The sequence below is a fragment of the Harpia harpyja genome, chromosome 12, assembly GCF_026419915.1.
Source record: "Harpia harpyja isolate bHarHar1 chromosome 12, bHarHar1 primary haplotype, whole genome shotgun sequence".
Lineage (NCBI taxonomy): Eukaryota > Metazoa > Chordata > Aves > Accipitriformes > Accipitridae > Harpia > Harpia harpyja.
In genome coordinates, this window is record NC_068951.1 from 30349095 (window position 1) to 30363267 (window position 14173).

Here is a 14173-nt window from a genome sequence, read left to right on the forward strand (position 1 = left end):
TTCATCCCCAAATTTTGTGAATAGGGAAACTGACTGAGAATGTTTAAAGAAAACATTGTTTGACCTGAAACTTTGAGTTCTTGACTTGCTCTTTCAATAAAATTATTTAACACTTAAAGATCTTTTGCCTTTTGGAAGAGATTCTATTCAGTTGGGCCAGCTACTACTTCCTTGTATTCTTTCACCTCTTTATTTTTTGTGATCATGCCTTGTATATTTCCATAATGCAGAATAGGAGGTGTAGAGGAGTTGAAAATTAAGGCATCATTTGTGGTTTGGACAATAAGTGGCAAAAGGATTTGTCCCATAGCCATTTACCTGTTCCATTCTGTCCTAAAACTCAGAGGGTAGATGTGAAGCTGAAGGAATGTGTGTTTTCATTCCTCAGTTAGAATTTCTGGGGTCATAAGAGAAAATACAAGTTGTCTAACTTTCAGGTATGCTTTGGCCTTGGAAACTTAACAAATTTCTCAAGCTTTACAGTTTGAATGAGTAGATTATATTCTGCATCCCCCCCAGCCTCCCCAGTCATAAGAAATTCGAGAAGCATGGCTTAGGACACTTAATCTTAAAAAAGCAGCAGCCATTCTTCTTAGCAGTTCAACAGTGGGTGTTTTTTTACAAACATATTATGTAAAGGAGATGGTACTAATTACTCATGTATGTTACATTTTCAGCATTAATTTCAATCTGGTTTTTTGCCAGAAGTTAAGGGCATGTTCTTTCTATGGTTTAATATGTCTTTTAGTTGTTGGTTAAATTGTGAAAGTCTATAAGAATCAAAAAAGGTTGTTACTTAGCATTCAAAGTTGTTTCTTCAAGGCTGTTTGTACAGTAATATTCTTGACTGTTTAATAATCATAATAAATATGGTCTATGAAAGTGGGCATGTCTTACATTGTCAGGATGAGAGAATAAGATGCCAGGAGCTTTTGTCTTTCCTTATAACCACAGTCTTTAAGAAAAGACCACCAAAAGGTGTTAGGTTTGTGTTGTTTTCCTTACTTTATTCCATTTTTTTTAATTTCAGAACTACTTTGAAGGGGTTTATATTTTGATATTAGACACACATTGGTTTAATAATAATTCTCATCTAATTCTGCATAATAACCATGTGTATGTCTAAAATGAAAAGTTATAAATACCCTTAAGTTATTGACCTACATAATAATGAGTTTCTTTCAGATCCTGTTTGACCAAACCCAAAGATCAATTAAAGCACAACTTCAGACTTTCGTTAAAGAGTAAGTTAATTTGCACTTGTAATGGGAAAATTATAGGTAAAATAGAATTTTAAAACATCTGATTCGAATGGGTCGGTGAAACATCTTTCCTGAAAATCGCCAGCCCTAAACTGAGAAGTTGCATATTAAAGCTTGTCAAAAATCACCCTAAATCAATGAGGCTTTAGATCCAGCTGCAGGAATGTTGAAATAGTATGAATTACTGATCTTAATTACATGTTGTCATTGTCTAAACTTAGGGAAAAAAGTGCTTACCAAAGCTTTTCACCAGTAAGCATGAGATGCATTTATTTAAATTTCAATTTTGTCCTTTCCTCAGAAGAGAAGGACAGAGAAGCTTCTATCATACTTTGTATAATTTTCATTTGATCCAAGCCTTTATTGAAGAATATGAAAACAAAGAAACTAGCTATAACAGTCACGAGCATGGTCTGTCTAATCTATCTTTAAACGCTTTTTTCATGCTCTGGAATTAATTTGTTATCCATCTTTCCTTCTTCTTTAGAGATATTAGGAAATTTAAAGATGCAAAGAAACAGTTTGAAAAAGTTAGTGAAGAAAAAGAGAATGCTCTAGTGAAAAATGCCCAAGTTCAAAGAAATAAGCAACATGAAGTAGAGGAAGCAACCAATATTTTGACTGCAACACGGAAATGTTTTCGACACATAGCTCTGGATTATGTTCTTCAGGTAAGTGCAGCAATAAAAGTTATTTCATCTGTTACATATAGTTAGAGATCTGTCCTCTAGCAGTTCTTATTGTAAGCTTCTCAGAAGCTGCGGAGATTCAGTGAAAAAGGAATAACTGTCTGCCAGTAATTTCTTTTTTAATGAAATCTGAGCAAAATTAGTTTACTTGATGCATTCTTATTGCCTAATGCTTTGGTATTCAGTGCTGTTTCTGTAATGACACAGTTTAATTTTCAACTTGAACATTAATTTTGGAAAAACAGTATTTTCCTGATACTTACCTAAATCCATTTTCTGAGTTGGCTATGTTGTAGTTCCTTATATATTTGAGGTAAAAATGTAACCTAGCCTAGGAGATACAAATTACCTGAACAATTCTGATATAGGATGTTGGCTACTACTATGATTTCAGCTGTTTGCTTTGGGTTTTTTTTAACAAATCCTACTTGTCTAGAAGACTTGAGGTTTGGCATTGTGCCATGGGGAAATCAAGAACATAACAACTCTTTTGCTTTTTAGTACAGATCTCCTACAGAGTGTTGAGAGGTGTTCTTTGTCCTACTACTTTGAATCCTGTGAAATAATACGAAATTTTCTGTCAATACTTACAATTCATCTGTTTCATAGTTACCCACAACTACAGAAAAACAGGATTATTGCAACTCAGATGGTACGAGGGGTTGGGGGCTCCTAAACGGGTCTGGGGTTCTCCTATGATCAAACATAGAACGACCCTTCAAAATTATGTTGGTTTTATATTAGACATTATCATCTTGATTTGTGACAGTCTGGTCAGTTATTTAAAGCTTAGTTTAACTTTTCTTTAAATAGCATGTGTTTACCTGTAAAATGAAGTGGAATTCATCCGATCGGCCGAGGCACATGTACAGATATGGCAGTCAGTGGTCAACACTGAACTCCTGCCTTTTGAACACTAAGGACGAAGTTCATTTTGATGTTTAAAAAGTCATGTGAATTATATACCACTTGATTATTTGTACTAACATCAAATTAGTAGCGGGGGGGAGGGGAAGCTGGCAGTCTTTACTGTAGGCCAGTTCCTTGTGTATGCATTGAACTGCATATTGTTTGCCTCTTGGAATTTGTATGTTCGAAGTATGAGCAGTTCCTGTGATAAAGATGCATTTAAAGTAACAGGGAAAAGTTTCAGCACCTCTTAATTAATGTGAGCAAAAATTGAATTCAGCTTTAGGAATTCTTTTTACTTGGGTGACTCTTTTCTTCTGGAAAAGTGGCTTCACAATTATGGTCTCTCTGTAGCTATACTTGTCTTTAAACTGTATTTCAAAACCTTTGCTTTCCTCTTATTTTTTTGCCTCAAGTTGAGGGTTTGTTCTATACAAACAAATCTTAATTATTTTTGCTGCAGAAGGTTTTCCAAACTACTGACTATTTAAGTATGGAAGTACAGTCTGGCTTTGATTATAGCTTCAGTAGTTTATTTCTTTTGCTGGAATTTTAAACTGACTTAGAGGTATTAAATTACAAGATCATGCATGTTTCTGCCAAATGGGGCTTTTAAGGTAAAATCTGTACTTCTGGATGACAACCTTAAAGATTAGGGGACAAAGAAGATAAAGGAACTAGGTGAATGTGAAAAACCAGGTATTTTTTCTATGTAATGTGAAATTCTTCAAGTTCTAAGGCAACACCATTGATCAGTGGCTTCAGCTAGGTTAAAAGTGCAAGTATATCTGAAAAATTACTTATTGAAGCTATTATGATCTTGCTTGTTTCATAGGCTGGGTCTGTATCCCAATTTTGGGACACTTTAGACAATGTCAGCCTGAGGGGAAAAAATAAACATACCCCTGTCCTTTCCTCTCTGCTGGCACGAGACGGCAGTGGTGCTGAGTGCAGCTTCTTAAAGAAGTTGGTGGGCTTGGTTAGCTCATACTGTCAGATAGGGTTTTTGAAACATGTTGAATTCAGTCTCTCGAAAATGGGTACCAATTTTACTTGCTTGAAAGGTGTGTTTATATTACTTCCAATTAGCATGTGATGTCTTATATTTTCCCTTCCAATATAATAAAATTGTGACTATCACTGTGAAATTCTAGCTTTGCAAGCTTTTTCTGATTGCATCACTTTCATGTGACAAAACTAGTGTGCATCTTCTTTTAAAAGTGCTTTGTGAAGTCTGATATTGAGTTACGTTCTTCCAATGTTTTAAGCTTTGTTATGATTATTTGGAAGTAATACAAGTTTACTTCTGTAGGGAAAATTTGCAAGTAGAATAAAATAAGTTGCTTGCTTTTTTTTTTTTCTAGATCAACGTTCTTCAGTCTAAAAGGAGAGCAGAAATCTTAAAATCAGTAAGATACACTTTATTTTCTGTATAGAAAATATTTAAATACATCTGAAATTAAGAATGTGACTGCAAAGCATTATATTAAAAATTTAGTTCTTTTACCCATGAAAACATTACCAGCACATTTGGCACTTTGGTCACAGTTTGGCCTGTACTATAACTGGTCATAGATACTTCACTGTCTTTGGCAATCCTTTTGGTTTGGAATTGAACACTTTAAGGTTTTCACTGCTGTTGACTCTTTGGTATGCGATTCATGGTTAAAATCGAGCTTTGCCAAGAATTCTGCTTTTTAGGTCAGCTATATTCATTTATAAGCCATAAGTACTACTTATAATCTATTCTAAGATGGATTCAGCTTTTTCTACAAAAAATTGTATTTTTCTGTAAATAGCATATTGTAATAGCAAATATACAATAAGCTTCAGTATAGTATCTGCTAAATTAATATTCAGCTGTATCTGCATGATAGTTTTCTTCTGATTGTATTCCCTTTTCTGCTTCACATTATCTCTGTAAAAAGCTTACTGAGGTAGAGACTGTCAAATTCAACGGTGCTTTTTTTTTTTTTTTTTTCCAAAGGTCTAAAGTTGCACTCCCATAATTTCCTTAATTCCTTTAAATAGCAAAAACTTTACTTGGATCACAGCTTTATAGCTGCTTGCCTTTCTGCTCTGCATCTTCCCAACTTGTTTTCTTCTTTAAGACTAGACAGTCTTCTCGGCTATGTTCATAAAGGTTGTGGGTTTGGATCATTAGTAAATATATCCTGTAGCCCCTCTCTAATTTACATGTCCTGGTTAAACAGGAGATAACCGAAGTTTCAGGTGACATGAATTAGAAGTAATTTTCTGCCCTTAAGTAGATTTGTTTGTTTTGTTCATGGGGTTAATCCTATTAACTAATTTCTGAGATTTTTGGCTTGGTTCTTTGCTGCCTTTACCTTGCATGTTTATTTGCAACATTGGAAGCTCTATGTGATATCAATGTAAAATTGCCAGGACACAAGAGAGCAGAAATTAAGTCTGGAATTGCATTTTAAGTTTGTTCATATGGATTAGTTAAGTGATATGTTTATGTGATATCTGATAAATATTTGTCCTTTAAAAAATATACTTTTTTTCCTTCTAGATGTTATCGTTTATGTATGCCCATCTGGCTTTTTTCCATCAAGGCTATGATCTTTTTAGTGAACTTGAGCCCTACATGAAAGATCTTGGTGCACAGGTAACAAATTACTGTAAAAATTCATAACTATATGCTGGAATGAATGAAAACTTGGTATATGCATACGTATCAGGTACATCATAGATTTAGTCAACAAAAAGGGAACTGTAGTGTGATAAAGGTAAAGCATAAAAATACACTGTAAGTGGTTTGAATGAAAATAGTTAGAAACTGAAAGTTGTCTGTTTACTAAAATTAATACCATGTTTAGGATTTACATACTTAAACATAGCCATGTAGTGATGTTTGAGGTACTCTGTGGTATTCAGGAAACTGGATTATTTTGTTTTAAAATTTTTTGTATATGACTCGTTATAAATATATTTAACAATAAAAAGTAGATTGGTTTTTTTTCCTTCTGCTTGTATACATTATTTACTGTATAAATGATACAGTGTGCCAAAAAGAACATTGATGTTAGCAACTTAGACCATAAAACAGAATTCTGATTTTAATAAGTAATGCAAAACTGAGTTCATACAGTGAGTCCTTCGTGCCCAGTTGTGGTGTTTAAGAACACATGATGGCAACTTCTGGGTTTTCAGTGAGGGACTCATGAAAAGGTTAGATGGACCACAGCCATCTGCACACAGGAGGCATTGAAAATGATTATGAAAATAGATTAAGAACATACAATATTTAACTGAAGATCTGTCTGTGGTGCAGGAAGAAGGCTCAGCAGTATCTTGACTTGTTTTCAGTGCAAGCTGAATGGGCCTGGAAATAGTAGTACACCACTTTTTTTTTTTTTTTTTTTTTTTCTTCTTTTCTTCTCCTTTTCTCCTCCTCTGAGGACTTGCAACAACTGTACTGATGCAAAACCCTCTATTGCCGCTTCCCAATCTGATCCACAAAACAAAGCCAACCCAAATTCTAAGTGTCTGTCCAGATACAAAAGCAAATGAATGACAGCAAACATTTATTTGCATTCATCTCAAGTGGATGTATCGCTGAATGTCTGAGAAATGACATTGTTCTGAGCTGGTAGTTCCTGCCATAGTGCTGTTGTCATCTGTGCCCCACAACCTGCTTCTGTGTCTGTGCAGTGATGCAGATTGGGAACTGCAGAAAACTCCAACAATCAAATGTCTAAATAGTTACTTTTTTGCTAGACTAGTCCCCAGTCAGGTTACGGTGGGTCTTAATTATTTGTACAAACACACATCAGGGAGTTGTGTGCATGTGTGTGGCAAGCAAGTGATGGAGCTGAGAAGAGAGACAGGCTGCTTGAGCTGGCATTGCCATCAAGAAGGGAAGTGAGTGTACAGCTATAGCCCTCCGTGTTTGGTGTAATAGTGGCACTTGAAGGGTTCAGGTGCACATGACTGTCCTTAGTTGTGCCTTTTATTCTTTCACATCCTTCCATTTTGGGTTGTAATTATTGAACTGTATTGTTTTGATAGTATAGAATGTGTCCTGTACCTCTGTAGGAGAGGGGATGGGGAAAGGAGACTAAAACTACAGAGTTGGTAGTGGTTTATGCTACTAGCTAGCCTTCAATGTTTCCATATCATTGTGTTCCTTGCTCAAACAATCTCAAGGTTATTTTTCAATGGCTGGTCATCCTTTTGCCTGATGTGGTAAGGAGCATTGTGTAACATTCATTTTGGTGCTGGTATCATAGCAACTGAAAGAGTTAAATTTAGAAAATCCAAAGCTGAGAATGTTTAAAATATATTGTAACTGGAGCAAAGATAGATTGAAGACCCTAAAGTTGTACAGCTTGCTGAATTATTCTTTTGTGGCAGACCTTGGCATTTAAGTAATGGATATTTTTCATGACAGAAGTAGACTTGTAAATAGCTTATGAAAGTTTAACAGTTAATGGCTTTGCAGTTTGTATTGGTTGAAGCTTCTGCCTTTAACAGGTCAGAGAGAAGGTATATTGTGACATAACAAAACAGGGATTTGCTAGATTTTTCTGAAAATTCTGTCAGATTCTTTCTGTTGGTGAGTTTTCATTCCCACATAAATTTTGTGTATGATCTTAATTACAAGGTTTAACACCACCTGAAGTATTAAAATTTAAGTAATCTTAAATAGTATAGTTGTAAGTTTTAATTCTTTTGTTTTGCATTTTCAAAATAACTGGTTTACATGATGGAATAGGATTGAGCAATTTTGCTTTCTGGATGTTTTAGGTTAGGATATGATTACTTGTGAATCATATCATTGTAGGGGAATCTGTAATGGCACACAAGTGTAATATAAGCTTTTTGATGGAAATTACGGTATTTGGCACTTTTCATGTGAAATGTGGTGTTAGTTTAAGAAGAAAACCTACCTGAATTTCCATTCTGAGATGGCTATTGAAAAAGCTAAACATTTTAATCTGATTTAGTTATCTACAGAATACCACTTATAGCACTATATGTTTATAAAAATACATTTACTGGTAAATGCAGTATTTTGAAAACCCTAATTTTTTTTGAAGACCACCTGGTAGTGGTATAATGACTGGGATTTTGGTAGTTTAGTGTGATTGGCCCCAGCTCTTGATAGTTGTATGCTGTTGGTCTTTTTTGTTTAAGGCTGTTGATGTGCTGCTCACCTCAGTGAAAAGAAGAAATTCTGGTCTGAGCTTCGAAACTGGAATGATGCAATGCTGTCTTGATAGTAAAAAAAGTAAATAAGAAATGAGCTGCTGTTAAGAAATTTGTTTTGGCACTTATGCTGTAGTAAATGTGTCCTCAAACACTTGCATTTAAGATAAATTAGAGGTAGTTGCCCTAATCTGAATGTGGCTACCTTCTGTTTCATCTAGCGGGGTAGGAGGAAGAACTTCTTGGGGGCCACATGCAGATTCCTGAATCTGAGGTTTTAGCAAGAAACCTGATTCCTATAAAGTCTTGAACAGCCCTTGGACCACAAAAACCCTTTTATCACAAAAGAATGGGTTTCCCAGGGTTCTTGGTGCCAAACAGTCTTTGAGCACAATGGCAGCCCAGCCTCTGTTTTAGAGGCTCTTCTATCATTTTAAGTCATATAGCTACATAAATAGGACATCTGGACACTTCAGTCTTTGATGTCTTCATGTTCACAAACACCTGTAAGGTGTGAAAGTGCTGGTATAGTCATTTGGACTAGAGAAGAAGCCAGGGAGAGACAAGTTAAGAAAAGTAACAGAGTATGAAATTGGATCCAGATGTCCCAGTTATCTGATGGCTCCTTAATTGCTGGAGGCTCTCTAGCATAAGGGCGTAGGAGCCAGTTATTGTCTCTTTTCTTTCATTTGTATCATTTCAAGCAGGGGAAATACAACACTGGCAAAAATGACCAGAGTTGGCAGGGGTTCTCACTCGTGGTTATGAGAGTGGATGGAGGTGATCCTATTTGTGTGTGAACTGGAGGTTCTGTTAGTCATACCGTGCCCTCTGCCACGTGACTGACTTCGGCTGGAAAACTGGTGTTGCGCACTTTTCCGTGTCTCCTCGTTCTAGGCCTGGAGTAGAATGAGGTCTGTCCCACAGATGTAAAGCTGCGCACTGTACCACTGTGTTTGGTATTGCATCTGCATCGTTATTCAGTAAGGTACTGTGACTGGCGTTAATGGCAGTCTTGTATTAAAGGCTGGATAAAGGAGGAGTTCGTCAGATTCCATAGCATGTCACACAAGATAACTGGTCTTTCAGGCAACATCTGTTCCTCCACTTCACCGTATTTCCTATTTAAACATCAAAGTCTGGAAAAAAACGAAACAAAAACACACACACACAAAAAACCCACACCCCACCCTTAAAACCCCCCTGCAACCCAACCAAAAAAAAAAGGAAAACAAAAAAAAATCCCAAGCAAAAAAACCTTACTCTCTTATACGATATCTTACATTTCCTGCCTTTTTTTTCCTTCTGGTTTTAAAAGGAAAAAGTTAATAAGGTAGTGCTGTAGACATGCTTGCAGCAAGTTTTTGGTAGTGTTTTTTTTAATCAGCACAGACTTTGTAAGGATGCTAACTTAAATCCTCTCTGTTGTGACACTCTGTCTTATTTGCAAAATCATATTGTTGTTATTTCTTAAACTAGAAACAGTTTGAATGATTCTACCTAAGATTTCAAGGAATCTTGCTCAAATACTGCTGGTGACCTGATCAAAGCTATCAATACAAAAGCCTGGTTGAGGCAGTTCCCCCATTTTGTGGAGGAGAAAAATCACTAACATTCACTCCTTCTAGTTTTTGCTGCTAATGCCAGTGCTGCTGCATAGGCCAGTCAGCCAGCAAGAGCAGCTAAAGCATGAGTCATTCTCTTCAGAGACTGAGCACCAATGCGGTATAGTCGCATATGCTTGGCACCATGCTGTTCTTTGAAACATTTCTTCTAAGGCTTACAAGAAATGTACACCTTTTGTAGAGGTTAATTCAGGATGGTAGTGCAGTGCTTTAAACAAGGCTTCAGTGGTAATTCAAGGTAAACACTTTGTGACCAGAGAAGTAATTATACTATGCAAATAAAACAAGTCATGCAATGTCTAGACGTGTTCTTTTTTGTCAGCATTATGAAATCTACTGAGCCAAATTTCTCTTGATATCTAAAGATCCAATTTTCTGTTTCTCTTTACAGCTGGATCAGTTGGCTGTAGATGCTGCAAAGGAGAAGAGAGATATGGAGCAAAAGCACTCCACTATTCAACAAAAGGTACTTGAGACAATGTAAAAGGCAGACTGCACACACATTTTTGTATCTCTAATATCTCTCCCCAGCAGTGCATCTCTGCATCGGAACTGTGAGGGGTGGTATCTTTAGTGCAGAGAAATAGACTTACACATCATTAAGCATAGGGTTGGATTGTAGATAAGCTTTTTGTATTACAGAACAGAATATTATGTTTAGTTTTGAAACATAGAACAGTAGAATTTATTTGAATGCTGGGACTCTAACATTTCATTAGAACTCTTAATTCCTATTACATCTTGGATTCAATATAGTTGTAAAAGTTGCTATCTTCCCCTCTTGCGTGTCTGTAGAAGAGGTGTATATGCTGCACAGTCCTACAGTCATAGGACACACTTTCTGGACTGTGCCAAGTATGAGTGCAGCACTTTGAGGTAGTGTGGCAGCTGCTATTGCATATAAAGAGCAAAAGTAAACTTTTGTAAAGGCTGTCTAATATATGGTGTTCAGCTGTACACAAATATGAAAATGATAATATTAAATTGCTGTTTTGGGAAGATTTGTACGTGCAATAATTCTTATTTTTGCTTGTTGAGAAAAATTTAGATAATTCATTTTGTGGGGGGAATGACTTCTGTTGTTTGGATGTTTCAGAAGCTCTAGATCAGTATTGGTTTTGCAGGTATAATGCTAGAAGTTAAAAATATTTCCACTGAACTCTCCGGTAGTGAGCTAATACTGCAGGTACATTTGAAAGGGAGTAGATACCAATTTAAAGGTAATGCAACACTTCTTACTCTCATTCAAATACATTCTGTATTGGCATAAATTAAAAAAGCCTAATGTAAATGAAATCTGATGAGTAAATAAATTCAGGAATGAAAACATGCTAAGATTATAATTTAGGTAGCCTTAATAGGAGTCAATATTAATACTAATGGGAAAAGGTAACATTTTTGGTTGCTGAAAATGTTTTTGTCACTTGATCCTGTCATTCCTGCAGGAGTTGGTGGGAAGCATTAGGATTGCTGTAACCACGAAATTGAGCAGACATGGTGATGGGTTTTAGGGCAGTGTTGATGTGCTGTTTTAGGAGGCAGACAGGAGATAACTACAGGCAAAGAAGGGGAAGAAAGAGGGGAAATGGGAAGGAGATGGAACTTGAGAATTAACATTGACATTCAAATTTCAATTTGAGCTCAATAGGCCTAGTTTCAGGAGTGGGTAGTAGTTGAGGGTTTTACTGTTAGAGAACAGCAGTGCTTGGTGAAGGATGTAAGTTATGGGCAATTATCTTTTGGCCATAGAAATAATAACTTGTTATGGTGAATTATGGTCATTGCTGTTGCCAGTGGTGTTTACAGTCTTCGTTTTTTCTTCAAATGCTGCTAAAGGCTGCTTTACAGGTAAACTGTTTCTAATAGTATCAATGGTTATTGAAACTTTTAAGCTTCATGAAACTTGATAAGTTGTATCTGTGTGTAATATAAATATTCTTGGTTTCTAGTACAAATGGCAATCATAATGAGGTTATTTATATATTGTTCCTTATTTTAATTGAATGACAGTTTTATGCTGTCTCTAAAATATAATCAGGGCAGTCAGATTGTATCATATGTTGTCCTCTAAAGTTCTGTATTTCAAGTTGTGTATGTTGTCTCCTGTCCTTATCAGTGAAATCACTGATGCGTTTCTGTGATGATAATGCCTAGATTAATGCATTTAGGCTTTGGAGGGCATGCTTTATTGGAGATTCCTCTTATAACTTGTCTAAACATTTTCTTGGTTTGTTACTCAAGTCATGTTGTCTGTTTGGTTTTTTTGTCTCCTCTTCCTTGCTTTTCCCAACCTTCCCACCAAGTTTACTTCCAGCTCATCGGGATTTCAGAATCTTGAACTGCCTTAGACCTTGGATCTGGTTCTTTATATCATTGTTTGTCATCTGGTCAACTTGACCAGGATGGCTACCTTGTTCTCTGTTCTCTTCTCATGGCTTGTCATGTTGCTTTCCACGGGGCTGCCTCTTAGGCATGTGTTCCCAAATATTCCAGTGCCAAATCCTTCCATGTTTTATAACTACTGAAACTTCTGCTTCTTGTGTTGAATATTCCATGAGGTATATATGTATTTAATATACTGAAGTTTTAATCTAATGCTTCAGAATGATGCCTTTTCTTCATTGTGTGGATAAAGAACAGTTCCTTTTCTGAAATGTATAGGTAAGTGCACATGTGCACACACCTACCCACCCACTACCTGTGTTTGCATATATGTGCATATGCATGCAGAATAATTGCACTAATTAAATAACTCATGTCACTTTTCTTTATAATCATCATCCTATTTAATTAGGCTGTTGTCTGAGAGGCTAATACAAAAGTCATGGAAGGGCTTGGTCACCACTATAATTTGACTTCTATTTTAAGAGAACTGATGTCTTATTTTTTTTGTTTGTTTGTTTTAACTTTTGTGTTCTATTTACTCAGCAAATACGCAGGAAACAATTTTTTTTTTTTTTTTTATATTAGTGTAAGAAATTATTTTTTCCGTATTAATCTGGAGCAACACCTACTAGAATGTAGAAATGTCATGATCATTCTGGGAACTTTTTGCAATATATTTTTATAGGGAAAGATTCATATTAAAAGAGTGGTGTCATGGTGTCAGTATCACTTAAGACTTGTAACTGTTGTTTTCTGAACAGTTTGCAGCCCATTGCTGTAGTAACATGTTGAATTAAGAAAATTTAAAAATTGGTTGGGCCTGTAAACAGCATTATGGCTTTTTGGTTTTGTGACAGAGCTAATATTTTTTTCTAAAATGAGGGAAATGATCTAGGAAAAATGTTTGCGTCGAACTTCAAACAGTTTTTGTTGTATTCAAATCCCTTTTTCATGAAAAAAAAAAACCACAAAACCCAAAACAAACCAAAAAACTGCATCCAAAGAACTGCTCAGGAAACAGCTGGAGTGAGAATGGCTTAAAAATTTTTGACATCTTGAGTAAACAAGGTCATAGGAAACCAGATGCTACCACAGTCATAAAGCATGCATAAACCAGAGCTGCTGATGAGAAGTAATGCAAACTAATTCCTCTCTCAAAAAACAAAGATATGCCAGTATTTCAAGTGACTTGTATGCTCAACGACTGTCTCGCCTTCTTTCACTTTGTCTTGGACCGTAAACCTTGTTACTTGTTGTGTCTGTTGTTGTTTTAAGCCCTTCCGCAAGGGACTTCCAACTTAAGCATGACAAACATCTCTTTTGCCGATGGGATGGGAAGGGAGTGGAAGCAACTTTCTAAATGGGTGGGTTGTACAATTAAGGTCTTCTGTTTAGTAAATGCTGGAGTAACTTTTCAGATTAGTGTTTTCTTTAGTACTTATGCTTCCCCCATTTACTGCCTTTTTAAAAACTTTAAAAATTCTGCTTCTCTAAAGTAAAAAACCATATTGAATACATATTCAATGTTAAAATGCTGATACTCACACTCCCTAAGATGTACTGGTAAAATGGCTTGAATAGCTTTCATGACCTGCTAGCAATCTTTATATTGAAAGTACATCGAAAACGCTGCTGCTGAAAAGTATGGGGGTTTATGTTTTGGTAACAAAATGATAAATTGATAAGCTCATGTGAAAATGCATTCACTGAAACACTGTCAAGAATAGTAAGTATTCTGTGACCCACCAGGTTAGTGTTAATTGTGGAAATGAAAGTTGTTTTTCCATTGCCAAGTGGTTTGCTATCCCTCATGGGCATTTAAAGATGGGAGGAAAAAAAGGCACGAAAGCATGCTGTACGTTTCACTTATATAACCTACTTCTACATGTTTCTCTTCCAGTAGCTGGCCAACCTTGAAAAACGAGTATCAGAATAGAAGCCATAGATTTTCCTTCCTTCAGATCTGAATGAAATGTGTGATAGTAGCACTTCAGTGTAACTTTCATAATACTGGCTTAATTTTCTTAGTTCTGGTTAAGTGAAATGTACTTCAGTCCTAACTGACACCTAATTAGTAAATAAATTATGTTTAAAATTCAGTCTTTATCAGCTGCGTGTTTGCTTAAGG

The 14173-nt window shown here is 35.9% G+C and overlaps 1 protein-coding gene across 16 annotated transcripts in view; it reads left to right on the top strand.

Moving 5' to 3' along the window:
• The window catches only part of ACAP2 (ArfGAP with coiled-coil, ankyrin repeat and PH domains 2), a 71066-nt gene that overhangs the window by 26241 nt on the left and 30652 nt on the right, over nt 1–14173 (top strand). For 11 of the 16 annotated variants that reach the window (XR_008237382.1, XM_052802791.1, XM_052802807.1 and 8 more), the window contains exons 5-10: nt 1186–1244; nt 1750–1933; nt 4225–4269; nt 5397–5492; nt 10052–10126; nt 11497–11508. Coding sequence is in view for 15 of the 16 variants with exons in the window: in XM_052802791.1 (XP_052658751.1) it covers nt 1186–1244; nt 1750–1933; nt 4225–4269; nt 5397–5492; nt 10052–10126; nt 11497–11508 (471 nt within the window). In the remaining variant the exon portion in view is untranslated. The remainder of the gene's footprint in view (nt 1–1185; nt 1245–1749; nt 1934–4224; nt 4270–5396; nt 5493–10051; nt 10127–11496; nt 11509–14173) is intronic. The other 5 variants (XM_052802792.1, XM_052802797.1, XM_052802802.1 and 2 more) reach the window with 1 other exon arrangement.